This window comes from Budorcas taxicolor, chromosome 4 (assembly GCF_023091745.1).
Source record: "Budorcas taxicolor isolate Tak-1 chromosome 4, Takin1.1, whole genome shotgun sequence".
In the NCBI taxonomy this organism is placed as follows: Eukaryota; Metazoa; Chordata; class Mammalia; order Artiodactyla; family Bovidae; genus Budorcas; species Budorcas taxicolor.
Window position 1 is genome coordinate 121,002,264 of NC_068913.1, and position 14,967 is coordinate 121,017,230.

A 14,967-nucleotide genomic window follows, 5' to 3' on the forward strand; every position below is an offset into this window, starting at 1 on the left:
CAGGCAGAGTGAACCCACCCTCACCCCCAACTTCCAATACACAAAATATTTTCTTAACGTCACAACAGACAGCTGATCGCTACTCCCAATTCTGCTCTAAGCGTGGCTCACAGACGGTTTACCCACTGACAGGAAGACCACAAGGTTCTCGGACGGACTGATGGCAGAGAGGCTCTCTGGCCAGAATCACTCGGGACTGAAGCACTTAATGGACCACCTGCCTTTTCCCAGACACTCCCCAGGAACACTGCTCTTCTATCAGCTCATCCAGGACCCGACCTCCTCCGTGTTCTATCTACTTCTCAGCCTAGTGGGGCTGTCTGAGCCTTTAAACGTCCTAGTGATGGGGCAGCCTTCGTCCTTCACCTTCACAGACAGGTCACATGGGCGTTTCAAGGGCTGAATGGAGCTCGGAGACCTAACAGTCACAGAAGTACAGCTCCAAAAGCTAAAAGGTCTAAGGTCACACAAGCAGCTGTATAAGAACCAGAAGTAAACTTTCCCAAGAGAAGAGCGATCCCTAAGACCTATGACCATTCTATGTTTAAGCCACACTTTCTTTGTAATTGGAAATAAACCTGCACTTTTACATAGTAGTTTTATTTCCATTAGTTCTGAAATATGGCCTTTGGGTTTCCTTCACTTAAGCAGAAGATACACACACGGTCCATCTGCCCCAGTAACACAGACACGACTCAGAGGCTTCAGAAACAGGTGCTTACCAGGTGCCGTCAGAGGCCCCCACACCAGGGTGCCGTGCATCCTGGATGTTCACAGACTCCTCTCTCAATTCCCAGCACATCAAACTAGATTCTAAAACCGGGTTGCAGGCCATTAGCAATGGAAGACCAGAGCCGCCTGGACACGCGCTGGGACGGAGGCTGGAGGCCGCCCAGCCCCACCACACAGGGCGAGCGCCGCGGGTCCCGGCAGCAGCTGGCTCAGCCACGCGCACGGGGGCTGCTCCGCTCCTCAGGGCGGCCGTCTTACCGTGAACACTCGCATGTACTGCGGCAGCACCGAGGCAAACTTGTCCACAGTGTACATCCGGGCCTCCTTGTTACTCTCCAGGCTCCTGTGAATGCTCCTCCAGAGAATCACCACGATCTCCAGCAGCCCTGCCATAGACGTGGCATCGCTCACCGACAGCGTCTGGTCCAGAGCCTGAGACAAAAATCACCGTGAAAGAATGAGTCACTCGACTATTAAGGGAAGGGCACTGTCTTTAACAGCACGTCTCAGAATTCCAGCCCTACAGTGGAAACGCAAACGACGGGCAGGGAGAACCCCCAAGGCTGCGGTGTGGCGTCTGAGGGGACCCACCGCCCTCGACCAGGGGCTGTTCCAGCTTGGTCTCAAGCAGCAGGCCTACATGCGCCTTCCAAGCTCGGCGGGCAGGGGACGGCAGCACCGCCATGTCCTGAGGGTTCTATGACTCCTCCGCGTTTGTGCAGGGTGGGAGCCCACACCCATCACCACCTCGAAGTGCAAAGGATGATTCATTCCAAGTGCTGGGATTTCTGTGCTACTCAAATGGAATGGGAGAAGGTATAGGGAGCAAATAACCTGAACTAAAGAGGGTGCCTTTTCACTACTGTTCACGGGGTTCTCCAGGCAAGAACATCACCATTCCCTTCTTCAGTGGACCACGCTTTGTCAGCCATGAAATTAAAAGATGCTTGCTCCTTGGAAGAAAGGCTATGATAAGCCTTGACAGTATATTAAAAAGCAGAGACATTACTCTGCCAAAAAAGGTCCATCTAGTCAAAGCCACGGGTTTCCCAGTAGTCATATACGGATGCGAGAGTTGGACTATAAAGAAGGCTGAGCACCAAAGAACTGACACTTTCGAGCTGTGTGCTGGAGAAGACTCTTGAGAGTCCCTTGCACTGCAAGGAGATCCAGCCAGTCCATCCTAAAGGAAACCATTCATGAATATTCATTGGAAGGACTGATGCCAAAGCTGAAGCTCCAATACTTTGGCCACCTGATGTGAAGAACTGACTCATCGGAAAAGATCCTGATGCTGGGAGAGATTGAAGGCAGGAAGAGAAGGGGGTACAAGACGATGAGATGGTTGGATGGCAACTATGACTCAAATGAGTCTGAGCAAGCTCTGGGAGATGGTGCAGGACAGGGAGGCCTGGCGTGCTGCAGTCCACAGGGTCACAAAGAGTCAGACACGACTGAGTGAGCAACAAAAGAGGGTGTACAGTAAACCAAAACCAGCCGCGACGCAAAGGCAGATTCTCAATAGGCTCTTAATACTTGGAACGACTCACGGCTAAATTTAAAACCAGTAACACTATCAGGGGTTTAGAAAATACTACGTGAATGACAAAAACAACAAATTAACAAAATTTCGATCTGGATTTTAGTTTTTACATTCTAACATTAGGCATAGCAATCTTATCACTAAAGTCCCCTGAGAAAGGCACCACTTTTCCTTTACAAAAATATGCTAAGTTCCAAAGATTTCATTAAATAGAAAGCAGAGATTTTTAGTAGATAGCAATGGGAAAAAGTAAAAGAATAAACTCAGAAACTTTTGCTTTTAGCCATTATATGTTCTTAGAATGACAACATCCAGATGGCAATTTGTATTTCTTTTCTACTACCAGTTATAATCAGTTCAGTTCAGTTCAGTCGCTCAGTCGGGTCCAACTCTTTGCAGCCCCATTGAATGCAGCACACCAGGCCTCCCTGTCCTTCACCAACTCCCGGAGCTTGCTCAAACTCATGGCCATCGAGTCCAACCATCCAACCATCTCATCCTCTGTCGTCCCCGTCTCCTCCTGCCTTCAATCTTTCCCAGCATCAGGGTCTTTTCCAATGAGTCAGTTCTTCACATTAAGTGGCCAAAGGACTGGAGTTTCATCTTCAGCATCAGCCCTTCCAATGAATATTCAGGACTGATTTCCTTTAAGATGGACTGGTTGGATCTCCTTGCTCTCCAAGGGACTCTCAAGAGTCTTCTCCAACACCACAAAAGCATCAGTTTTTCAGCACTTTATGGTATCTCAGCTTTCTTTATGGTCCAACTCTCACATCCATACATGACGACTGGAAAAACCATAGACAGCTTTGACTTAGACGGACCTTGGTAGGCAAAGTAATGTTTCTGTTTTTTAATATGCTGTCTAGGTTGGTCTGACTCATTGGAAAAGGCTCTGATGCTGGGAGGGATTGGGGGCAGGAGGAAAAGGGGATGACCGAGGATGAGATGGCTGGATGGCATCACTGACTCAATGGACGTGAGTTTGAGTGAACTCCAGGAGTTGGTGATGGACAGGGAGGCCTGGCGTGCTGCCATTCATGGGGTGGCAAAGAGTTGGACATGACTGAGTGACTGGACTGAACTGAAGTGAACTAGGTTGGTTATAGCTTTCCTTCCAAGGAGCAAGAACCTTTTAATTTCATGACTGCAGTCACCGTCTGCAGTGATTTTGGAGCCCAAGAAAATAAAGTCTGCCACTGTTTCCACTGTTTCCCCATCTATTTGCCATGAAGTGATGGGACTGGATGACATGATCTTAGGTTTTCTGAATGTTGAGTTTTAAGCCAGCTTTTCACTCTCCTCTTTCACTTTCATCCAGAGGCTCTTTAATTCTCCTTCGCTTTCTGCCATAGGGTGGTGTCATCTATGTATCTGAGGTTATTGATATTTCTCCCAGCAACCTTGATTCCAGCTTGTGCTTCATCCAGCCCAGCATTTCACATGATATACTCTGCGTATAAGTTAAATAAGCAAGGTGACAATATACAGCCTTGATGTACTCCTTTTCCCAATTTGGAAGCAGTCTGTTGTTCCATGTTTGGTTCTAACTGCTGCTTCTTGACCTGGATACAGATTTCTCAGGAGGCAGGTCAGGTGTTCTGGTATTCCCATCTCTTTAAAAATTTTCCAGTTTGCTGTGATCCACACAGTCAAAAGCTTTGGTGTAGTCAATAAAGCAGAAGTAGCTGTTTTTCTTGAGCTCTCTTGCTTTTTCTATGACCCAACAATGTTGGCAATTTGATCTCTGGTCCCTTGACTTTTCTAAATCCACCTTGAACGTCTGGAAGTTCTCGATTCACGTACTGGTAAAGCCTCGCCTGGAGAATTTTGAGCATTACTTTGCTAGCGTATGAGATGAGTACAATTGTACGGCAGTTTGAACATTTTTTGGTATTGCCTTTCTTTGGGATTGGAATGAAAACTGACCTTATTCAGTCCTGTGGCCACTGCTGAGTTTTTCCAATTTGCTGGCATACTGAGTGCAGCACTTTCACAGCATCATCTCTTATGAACTGAAATGGCTCAACTGGAATTCCGTCACCTCCAGTAGTTTTGCTCACAGTGATGCTTCCTAAGGCCCACTTCCATTTCCAACATCCTGTCTTTATGAAGCAGGGTTTTCCAAAGTGACAGCAACCACAACGGGATTACGGAGCAGACTGGACATGCTCAAACTACTGTACAATTGCAGCCCTCTCACACGCTAGCAAAGCAATGCTCAGGATTTTCCAAGTGAGGCTTCAACAGTGCATGAACCGAGAAAGATGGCCCTCTTCAGTCTCTTTCAGAATCTCCGCTTATGTCTGAAACATGTCAAAAACGCCAGTGTTCACTCATAGCCCTCACAGTTCGGTTGCCTCTGAATACAGCCACTTTGCCTTCTGACTGGAGCGCAGTTGCCATTCCTACCTGAAGCAGCAGACTGAGTTCACTGAGCAGGCTGACTACGCCACACAAGGGAGCAAGTTTTGCGACCCGTTCTGTGTCACTAAAACAGGCTGCCAGCCATGACTATTTTTCTAAAAGAAATCTCTGGAGCAGCTCTCATAACTCAAAAACTCTGGCCAGCGATCTACCTTTCGAAAGCCATCTCACTCATGTGTATAAGAGAACACATGTGTGCTCTGCATCCATTTCCTCACAAAGTTGTGCAGACAGATGTGAGTTAAAGGCGTGGACTTAAATGTGGTTGGTAATCTTAATCACGGCCTGCAGCATGAAGCTCAGCTGCCATCTCTCAGCTGGCCAGCATTTCTCCACGGATGACACGTGTGCAGACACAGTCAGAAGTGGCCTCTCTGACCCGAGCAGTAAGGCCAGAGGCCGCCCAGTCTTGATGGCTGCTCCATCCGTGTACACACCAACACAGTATACGCTGACACAGAACGACCAGTTCAATTTCCCTGGCATGCAGTCACTCAAAGACTCGAGTAGTTCTGCAGCTGAGGTGTTGGTTGGCAACAAAAGTGCACACAGCCTCGTGCACACCTTCCTGAAAAATGTTACCAAAAACAGGCACCGCTGCCTTACTAACGTCAGCAGGCTCCTCAACCTAGACTGCATATCATGGTGATTCAATCCTGTCTAACAGCTGTGCCTCACTATCCTGTTTCATCAATTCATCTAGCTACGGTGCTAGCCGAAAGAGGCCCACATGCCACCTTTTGAACTACAGCATCTCCTAAAAGTTCGCAACAAACGTCCTTAGCAGCAGGCAAGATCAACTCTTCACCAACAGTGAAAGGCATCTTAGGTTTAGCAACGCAGTTAGCCAGTAAGAATGCTACTCTCAGTGCAGACACATTTGATCAAGTGGTGGCCCTTCAGTAATTGCTTCTGTTCTTCATGTTCATGTTTTTTCGTTTTGAAAACCTTCAAAGGCTTGTCTTTTAACACAGGGTGCTTGGTCTCCATGTGGTGAAGCACTTTTGATGATTTCCTGGCTTCACTGGATAGCTGGTTGCCACATATTATACCAAGCAGGCTTGGAGAATGTGAACCACCTGTTGCTGTGAACTCATCGTTTAAGTAGGACTCGTTGTGTTCTATTCAACGCACATTTCTTTTGTTGGCAGTCTTAGAGCCTTCTCCTCTCTCACCATGGCGTCTTTCCCCATTTTCACAGCAGCTCAGTGACATCTGGTTTTGTAATCATTTTGCTAGGGCAAGCTTATGGGCACAGCGAGAAAGAGGCGGAGACGGAGGTGGTAAATAAAGTAAGGAGCAGGCCAGGCACAGGCTGAAGCAAGGGCGAGGCTTTGACTCGGAGCCTGCTGCCAGACGCAGCTTGCCTGTCAGCTGCAGCTCACTTGACAGGGTTTAGATGTGAGGCTGCGAGCAGCTGTTCACTGCGGCCTTCGCGCAGTCAGACCCTCAACTACGGACACTCTGTATTTGCAGCTGCCCCCCAGCGTTAGCATCACTGCCTCAGCTCCAGCGCATCAGGCGTTAACAGTCTCACGAGGAGTGAGCAATCCGGAGCCCTCGCACGCACAGCTCACAGTAGGGCTCGCACCCCGCCGAGAGTCTAGTGCCGCTGGTGAGCTGCAGGAGGGGGCGCTCAGGCGGTAATGCCAGGGATGGGGAGCATCTGCGAACGCCTGCTGTGCAGCCTGGCTCCTTACACGCCACAGACAGGCCAGTCCGGCCCGGGGACCCTGCCTTAGAGGTACATAAGTGCCGGGAGCCAGCACCAGAGACCCCACCCACGACAAGGTCATGCGGAGAGGCCTGGCGGGCAAGGCGAGTCAGGTCTCGAGGGGTCCTCTGCCTGAGCATCTCCCCCGAGACCAAAGTCAGTCTGTTCACTGTCTGCTATACTACACTCTGTGACATTACAGGGGGCTCTCCCTGACCACCTTTCTCTGGAGAGCGTTAACTCAGAGCTCCAGTAAACAGTCTCCTGCATATAAAAAGCATGTCTCGGCTTAACCCCTTTGATGCCTTTCTAACTTACCTGACCCGTCTGCCCGGACTTTTACAACTTGTAATTGTTTACAGCCCCCCAACAGCGAGAGGCATGCAGCTTAAGGCATCTTAAAGATACAGAGCCTTTTAGAGTTAAGAATTAGTTTGGTGAAGAGTTTGTTGAGTTGATGTTTGCCGCCAGGCCTCCATATCCTTTATCTTTTAGGCACCTGGGAGGATATTAATCAATGAAAACGGGATGCAGAAATAGGAATATAGTAGTTTTGATGTTAGCGACACTAGACTTCTGAGTTAATTACTTTTCTCTTTGTTATAAATCACTGTACTCCTTTTCCTTGTTATAAATTGTCGTGTCCTTGCTATGTAACAATGTAACTTTATTTAGTGCTTTCTCAGAGTGGCACCAGACTTTGGGAAGAACAACACTATTACCCTTATCAGAAAAGGGCTGTAAAATGCTAATTGGCCTTCTGGCCAGAAGATGATGTAAATCACCTGCTGCTGCTAAGTCACTTCAGTCGTATCCGACTCTGTGTGACCCCAGAGATGGCAGCCCACCAGGCTCCCCCATCCCTGGGATTCTCCAGGCAAGAACACTGGAGTGGGTTGCCATTTCCTTCTCCAACGCAGGAAAGTGAAAAGTGAAAGTGAAGTCGCTCAGTCGTGTCCGACTCTCAGCGACCCCATAGACTGCAGCCTCCCAGGCTCCTCCATCCATGGGATTTTCCAGGCAAGAGTACTGGAGTGGGGCGCCATTGCCTTCTCCAGTAAATCACCTAAGACTTGCGTATACAACTAGGTATGCACAGAGAAAGCCTGGTCTCGATAAGAGTCAGGGCTGCTGACGCTGCATAATTTTGTGTTATCCATTGATCTCTATGTAAAATCAAAAGTATATAAGGCCTTTCCGGACAATAGAGGATGGGCCAGTCTCTGGAAAGACTGGTTTCCCCCGTGTCAAATCTCTCTCTCTTTCTCCCTCTCCCTCCCTCTCCTTTTCAGGCTGAATTCCCATCTGGGGCGTGGAGGCTCTCCAGTCTACTTACTTGCCCTGGCTTCTGAGACCCACGTGAGAGGGAGCCTAAGGCGGGGCACCCTCCGCTACTCAAGTGGGCGCCGGTGGCCTAACGAAGACGGTGCAAGTTCCTTGTGTGGAACTTTATTGGTTTTCCACGTAAACCAAGTTATTCAGCCTCTTTTCTCCACTAATTTTCCTACTACACTATTTCTTCCTAATCTCTCTTTATATTTCTAAACAAATAAGTTTTTCCTCGCCACACCGTCCCCGCTTTGAATTACCCTGGATCCACTGGGGCTGGACCCCAGCACATAAGCATGACAGTTTATTTATAAGCTTAAGATACTGTTTGTAAGTAATAAGTATCTAAGTCTTAAATGTTCCTTTTTTAATGATATAATTGATCACTTCAGATTCTGAAGAAGTATCAGCTACATAGTCTCCTCGATAAATCATTTTAAACTATTCTCAATGAAGCTTGTATCCTGAAATTCAACCCGACGATGTTTCTAGTAGAATCTTAGGGCAGGAGCAGTGAACAAATCCTTAGGGGCCCCACCACCATCTAGTTGTAAAACACGGAGATCAACAGGCCCATCCAGGTGTGCCACCCCCATCTCATTAAAATACACAGACGCTTAAGGCAAAGAAAACTGGGAAAAGGGTGTCATCAATAATAATTCCTTTGTATTATATCCTACTCAGACTCCACAGTGAACTACAAAGAATACACAGGAAGTTGCTCCAAAAAATTACTTATGATTCTCCAAAATAATTAGTTGGTGTATCAGAACTAAAGGCATAAATGAAAAATAAAAGACTGCCAAGGTAACAGCTCGCGGAAGCAGCGCCTCTGCCTTGCCACCCAGCCCTCTCTAAGCACCGGGGAGCTGCCCGCCCAGGCCCCACCCCCAGCGGGCGCCGGACTCACGCTCGCATTCTCCTTCCCCGGCTCCTCGGCGTCCTCCCTGCAGGCGCTCAGGGCCCTCCGGATGCAGGCGTTCAGGCAATGGCGGATCACATGGATCAGCTTTGCTAAAGCGAGTAAGACACACGTTTCTTCAACAGAATTGTCTAACAGTGAAATTATAATCTCAGATACTTAGAGCGTTATTTTAAGGGACCTCATTAAGAACTGCACTGGTGTGTGTACACCGCATGTTCTCAGTCATGGCACAGACTGCGCTGCACACGAGGCGAGCACGTGGGGCAGGCGGGGAGCGGGACGAGGCGCTGGGGTGAAGGGCCGGGCCTGGGGGTGCGGGGGCCTGGGGGCGGAGGGGCAGGGGGTGCAGGGTGCGGGGGCACAGCGTGGGGCGGGCCCAGGGCCGCGCATACCTATGTTGGTGCAGGCCGTGTGCTCGTGCGCGTACTGGTAGAACCTGCGCGCAGCCGCGTGGCTCATCTGCAGCAGCGCCACGCAGCGCTCGCACCACACGGCCTCGGGCTGGTTCACCGGCAGGAAGGAGTTGAAGATGAGCCCCACCAGGCGCCGGCACACCGGCCGGGAGTCTGACTCCAGACGGGCCAGAATGTGCTCCATGGGGCATATTTTCCAAAACTGTGAACGCGGCACATGTGCAAAAGAAAACCATGAGAACATTTTAAACAAAATTGCAAGATCACAATAAAAAAGGAGCTAATTTTTATACTCAAGAAAACTCATTTCAAATGACTCCACCAGGACGTGGGACTCTTCTGCAGAAAAATCAAGCCCATATTTGAAGGAGACTGACACGCATGACAGCTAAGCAGGAGGCTGCCGGGGTTAATTATAATCCATCAGGGCAGCAGTGGACTCCCAAATGAGTATCAGCCTAATAATTTTAAAGTTTCCTGAAACAACACAACTTTTGGGCCATTAACGTGAAAAGTGGATTTAAACACGTGCAACAGGTTTGGCACAGAAAGCTAAAGCAAGCACCTGGTCTCCCACCTCAGACACAGGCCTCCCTGGCGGGTGCCCCTCCTGCCATCTCCCAAGTGCTGACCGGGCGGCCCCGTGCCTCCTCCACCACCCACAGCTGCCGCACACACGTGCACATACAACTGCCTGCTGCCCTCAGCTCAAAAGCGTCCAAGTTGTCCACCGCCCATAGAAAAGGGCCAAACTCCTCGACAGGTAGTTTAAAACAATGGGGACCACCACAGATTAGCAGACATTACAACAGACTTCGATGGGAAGGGGTCACGGGGGGTCAGAGCCTGTACAGACTTCGATGGGAAGGGGTCATGGGGGTCAGAGCCTGTACAGACTTCGATGGGAAGGGGCCACGGGGTCAGAGCCTGTCTGTCACTTGTGCAGGCACACTCATCTGTGTGACGGGAGCAGCAAAGCGACACGGACGTTGCTCAAGGACCTTGCTCCCACAACAGTCCCCTCTCCAGGACTTTCGGTGGATCCTTCTCGTCAGCATGTATTTTCAGGTCGTTTCCAAGCCGTAAACACAGAGGCCCCTCCCCGGGGACCGGCCTCCTTGAGCTGCCTGCCCAGTGCCTTCCACACTCCCGCAACACCTCAGTGTGCCCTGCAGGTCTGAGGACCCTGCACTTTCCGACGCACACACTCCACCTCCCCTGGTGGGAATGTCTGAGCATCAACCCTACCACCACTCCCCACACGCCCCTGGGACACTTCCATGCACACACTTGGTATTTCTTAAAGTTACTGCAGGGAAGACAGGAGCCGCGCGACAGCCACACCATCAGCAGACTGTCACCCAGAGCAGCTGGCACAGCACCAGATGCAAAGAGGGAAGCCGGGTGCTCGGGAGAGCAGGGCCCTTCAGCCTCAAGACCACAGAGTCCATCCAAAGCTGCTGAAACCAACCAAGACACCCAGGAAACCCTGACCAAGGGAGAGCGCCAAGAAGAGAGGCTCTTCACACTGAAAGGGTCGGTTCCTGAGCACTCCTGGAGACCAGACCGCCTTGAATGGAAACAAGTAATTGGCACAAATGCCGAATGCCAAGGCTCCAGGGGTCGGTGGTTCTCACAGTGAACATTTCCTGCAAGTCTGCCTTTCCAGAAAAGCCCCATATTAACCTATTTTTCTTTTATTTACTTTTCCTGAAATAAAACAGAACAATTTGGATTAATTCTTCACTTACCTGAGGTTTTATTTTTATCCAAACATATTACCCACAGGTGACATTAACAGCAGACAAGACCATAAACAAAATTGCTAACCTGTGTTTCATTTCTAAAGTTAAAAATAATTGCATATTAAGAAATCCCAAATTGGTTTCTTAATAAAGATATCTCAATATTAGTATACTGTTGATTTGGCCTAAATCTCAGCTATACAATATAAAAACTGCAGAATTTCAAAACAAACAGTAAACAACTTGAAATCACCAGCACTGAGGATGGAAAGCATAAACAGAAGCCTAATTAACTAAGCGGTGACGGCCCCGGGCCTCAGGACCTGACTGTATAATCAGCGTTGATTATCCAGCACCTTTCCGTGTCTGTGCCCAGAGCCTCTGCCTGGCCCTCCGGGGCAGCCCCTCCAGAGCTCACAGGGACGTGAGGGCAGGACGCCTCCCACTGCGCACAGAGGCCAGGGCGGCACGCTGACAGCAGGGCCCTGCCCGTGCCGCCCACGCGCCCGCGCTCCAACCTGGGGGCAAGCGACACCCACCCGCTCCTCCTAGCTGCCTCTCCACCGGCCTGTCCATCTGTGATCTTGATTTTCAGAGAACTGGCTTGTGTGCCCGTAACAAAACCTTCCAGAGATCTTACAGCTAAATCACTCTCTGCCTTGCTTGGGCAAGCTGGGCATTAAGATACAAGAAGTGTCTCACTAAAGCGTTTCGCTTCCTCCTCTGCTCCTCCTCCTTTTCCAGACCCCAGACTCTCCGGTCACAGATGTTGTCCAGGTCCTACCTGGCCCCTCCCCTGCTCTCCTCGGGAGACCCACAGGTCTCAGGACATCTGGTCTCTCTGCCGTCTCACCAGCCGTCCCCTCAGTGGTCCTTTGCAAACGGATGTGCACTTCAAACAAAACAGTCCACAACTCCTGCTTCAGACTCATAACCACACTTTCGACAGGCTGTTACAACAATCCAGTCAACCCTGCAGCCAGCCTTTCAGTTGAACTAACAAGCTGATCCTAGACTCCATACAGAAATACAAAGGCCCAGACCACCAGGAACTCTGAAGGAAGAGCTGGAGGGCAAACACACCGGGACGTCCGCAGAGCTGCAGGGAGCTCGGGCTGTGGCTCTGGCCAAGGATGGACAGGCATGGTCCGGAAACAGACCACACACCAAGGCAGTGAGACCACGGAAGCCACGTAAAATACCTCTTTCTCATTAAAAAAATATCCAGCTCAAATTTCGAAAAGCATACACCAATGTGCATGCTCGGGAGGGGCAAGTCCCCCCCAGCACCCCGTCTCCAGACCCCCAGCGCCGCCCCCACCCCGGCCTCAGAAACTGCTGTCCACTTCCTGTTTGCCTCCAGGGATGTGTGAGGCGGCTCTGAGCAAACACACAGCTGTGTCCCTGTTCTCAGAGCTGGCAACACCCCACAACTCATCTGCACTCCCTCTGTCTAACTTAGTGGTCTTTCCACGAAGTGTGCCCCTCGCCATGGCCACGCGGCAGCATTTCACGGCATGAACACACCCCAGGGCTGGGCACTGACTCCACACCGACAAGAGTGTCAGCTTGTTCCCAAACCCTGAGCCTCGACAGAAGACCACTCTAAAGTAAACTTCAGAGGACTCTTGTGTAGGGAAAGAAAACCCTGTTACCAAATAATAATGCAGTTAGCAACCTCATAAGTGACATTGGTAGCCAAAAGCTGAACAGAATTAGACTTAAGGGAAAACACTCTCACCTCAGGGGTTTACACCAAAATGCATACAAACCAACAAACGCCTCCTTGCTTCCTTCTGTAAGATGTTGGAGGATGGGGATCTCATATTCTATATGTTCAAGTAATATTTTAAGTGCTTACTGTGTGCCAAGCATTTAAATATTGCAACAAAAACTTTCAGGTATATGATAAAACTGTAATTTAAGGTGGGGACTGCTTACATTAATGTCTCTCAGAAAGAAAGCACACACTGACAAAACAAATTGTATTTTATGACACAACTGGTAGAATACACCAGGCATCAGTTAGTTTAAAATGCGGCCACTGAAGCTCCTGGAACTAAAACGGCTCTGTCCTTTTGTTGATGAAAATAAATAAACTTATTTATCTCATGTACTAAATAAGAAAGCTCTAGTCACCTTACCTTAGCAGCCCTCACTGCCTTAACTTTCAGCAGCATATCAACAAAAGCCACCCTCACTTTCTCCGAATTGTCATGCAGACAGTATTTTAATGCTGGCAAAAGCTGTTCTAATAACGGGTGGCTTAATTTATTATCCAAAATGATCGGCAGACACTACGAGAAAGAAGAAAGACAAACAGTTCAAAACTGGAACATAAACAAGGAAAAGTTCAGGTAAGAAAAATTCAGTTCTATCTTTACTAAAACCATCAGTAAAATAGATATTCCCACAGAAAATAACGCTTTTGCCAACACAATTTCATAGAAAGGCATTCACTGAATGAATCGATCTGGGTTCAGTGCTTGGTAGTCCAGTCATCCATTGTTTCATTCAACCAAGACTCAGGCAGTTATGAAAGAATTTTCAGAGCTTTCCAAGCTAAACGTTAAAGGGTTTTACAGGAATTGAAAGAAAGAGGAGGCTCTGGTGGGGAGGTCCCAAAGCCAGAGTCCGAGTCCTTCCCGTCCTCCTCACAGCCCACTGCGCCCCTGTATGTCCTGACTCAATGCTGCGTGGAAACGGGGGGGCACAGCGCCCCCCACGTCTCAGACCCGTGTGCCCCCACAGCCGCCCTGCACCTAGGTGGGGATCAGAGGGAGCGGCCCAGGCTCAGACCAGACACGCGAGTCTGGAGAGCTGACACGCTGCACCACGCTCTCTTTCCAGTTATTAGGAAAAAGATATGTATTTTTAAGAGACTTTATTCTTTATTGTTTTGGCTGTCGAACAGCATGTGGGATCTTACTTCCTGCCCGGGATGAAACCTGCGCCCCCTGCAGTGAAAGCACAAAGTCTTAAGCACACCTACCAAAGTGAAAGTGAAGTCACTCAGTCGTGACCAGCTCTGTGCGACCCCATGGACTGTAGCCTGCCAGGAGCCTCTGTCCATAGGATTTTCCAGGCAAGAGTACTGGAGTGGGTTGCTGTTTCCTTCTCCAGGAGGACCTACCAAGGACATCGCTAGAAGACTATGTATTTTAAACATCACAATGAAATGATTACAGATGAGCTGATACATGTCCTGCATTTGCTTCAAAGTAACTGTGTGAGAGATGACAGAAGCAGCTACAATGAGACAAGTGTGGCTGCGTCCTGAGAACTGCTGCAATGGGCGATGGACAGAGAATGTTCGTGTAGGTTCTTGTGCAAAGTACGCACAGTATACAAAAAAGTTCATTCTGATAGATAACACCATTAAGAAATTTTAAAGACATGCAGCTCCTGTTCTAAAACACTGTGCCCCCTCTGCTAGCATACATGACAAACTAGCATTATTTCAAGCAGCCTTCTTCTATTTTGGGTGACACTTTCATTCTGTTTTCTTCACAAGTGACATTGGATATCCAACAAAAATGTGAATAATGCTATACTTATGGAGTAGGGCTGGGGTGATTTTTAAATTTTTCTTTCCCTATGCTGCTGCTGCTGCTGCTAAGTCGCTTCAGTTGTGTCCAACTCTGTGTGACCCCATAGACGGCAGCCCACTAGGCTCCTCTGTCCCTGGGATTCTCCAGGCAAGAACACTGGAGTGGGTTGCCATTTCCTTCTCCAATGCATGAAAGTGAAAAGTGAAAGGGAAGTTGCTCAGTCGCGTCCGACTCTCCACAACCCCGTGGACTGCAGCCCACCGGGCTCCTCTGTCCCTGGGATTCTCCAGGCAAGCGTACTGGAGTGGGGCGCCAGTGCCTTCTCCTTCTTTCTCTATAATTTAGAACTATCCTATAATAAACAGGTACTCCTTATATAATTTAAAAGCTTACCTTAAAGACCGAACAGCGCACATCAGCGGAGCTCAAATCAAATGCCAGCTCCTCGGTTACCTTCTTGAGCAGGTCAATAAGAATGGTCGGAGGCATCATCTCCCAGTATTTGGAGGTTATTTTACAAACACCAAGGATCCCTGCAGAACGGACCATCGGGTAAGGATCTTCTAAAAGGCTCTACAAGTACAAAAG

At 49.1% G+C, this 14,967-nt stretch overlaps 1 protein-coding gene across 1 annotated transcript in view; it reads right to left on the minus strand.

The window, feature by feature from the left end:
- The window catches only part of NCAPG2 (non-SMC condensin II complex subunit G2), a 67,727-nt gene that overhangs the window by 22,253 nt on the left and 30,507 nt on the right, over positions 1-14,967 (minus strand). Inside the window, exons 11-15 of the mRNA XM_052638858.1 lie at positions 14,773-14,952; positions 12,973-13,125; positions 9,063-9,285; positions 8,656-8,759; positions 991-1,164 (exon numbers count right to left, since the gene is read on the minus strand). Of these exons, the coding sequence (XP_052494818.1) occupies positions 991-1,164; positions 8,656-8,759; positions 9,063-9,285; positions 12,973-13,125; positions 14,773-14,952 (834 nt within the window). The remainder of the gene's footprint in view (positions 1-990; positions 1,165-8,655; positions 8,760-9,062; positions 9,286-12,972; positions 13,126-14,772; positions 14,953-14,967) is intronic.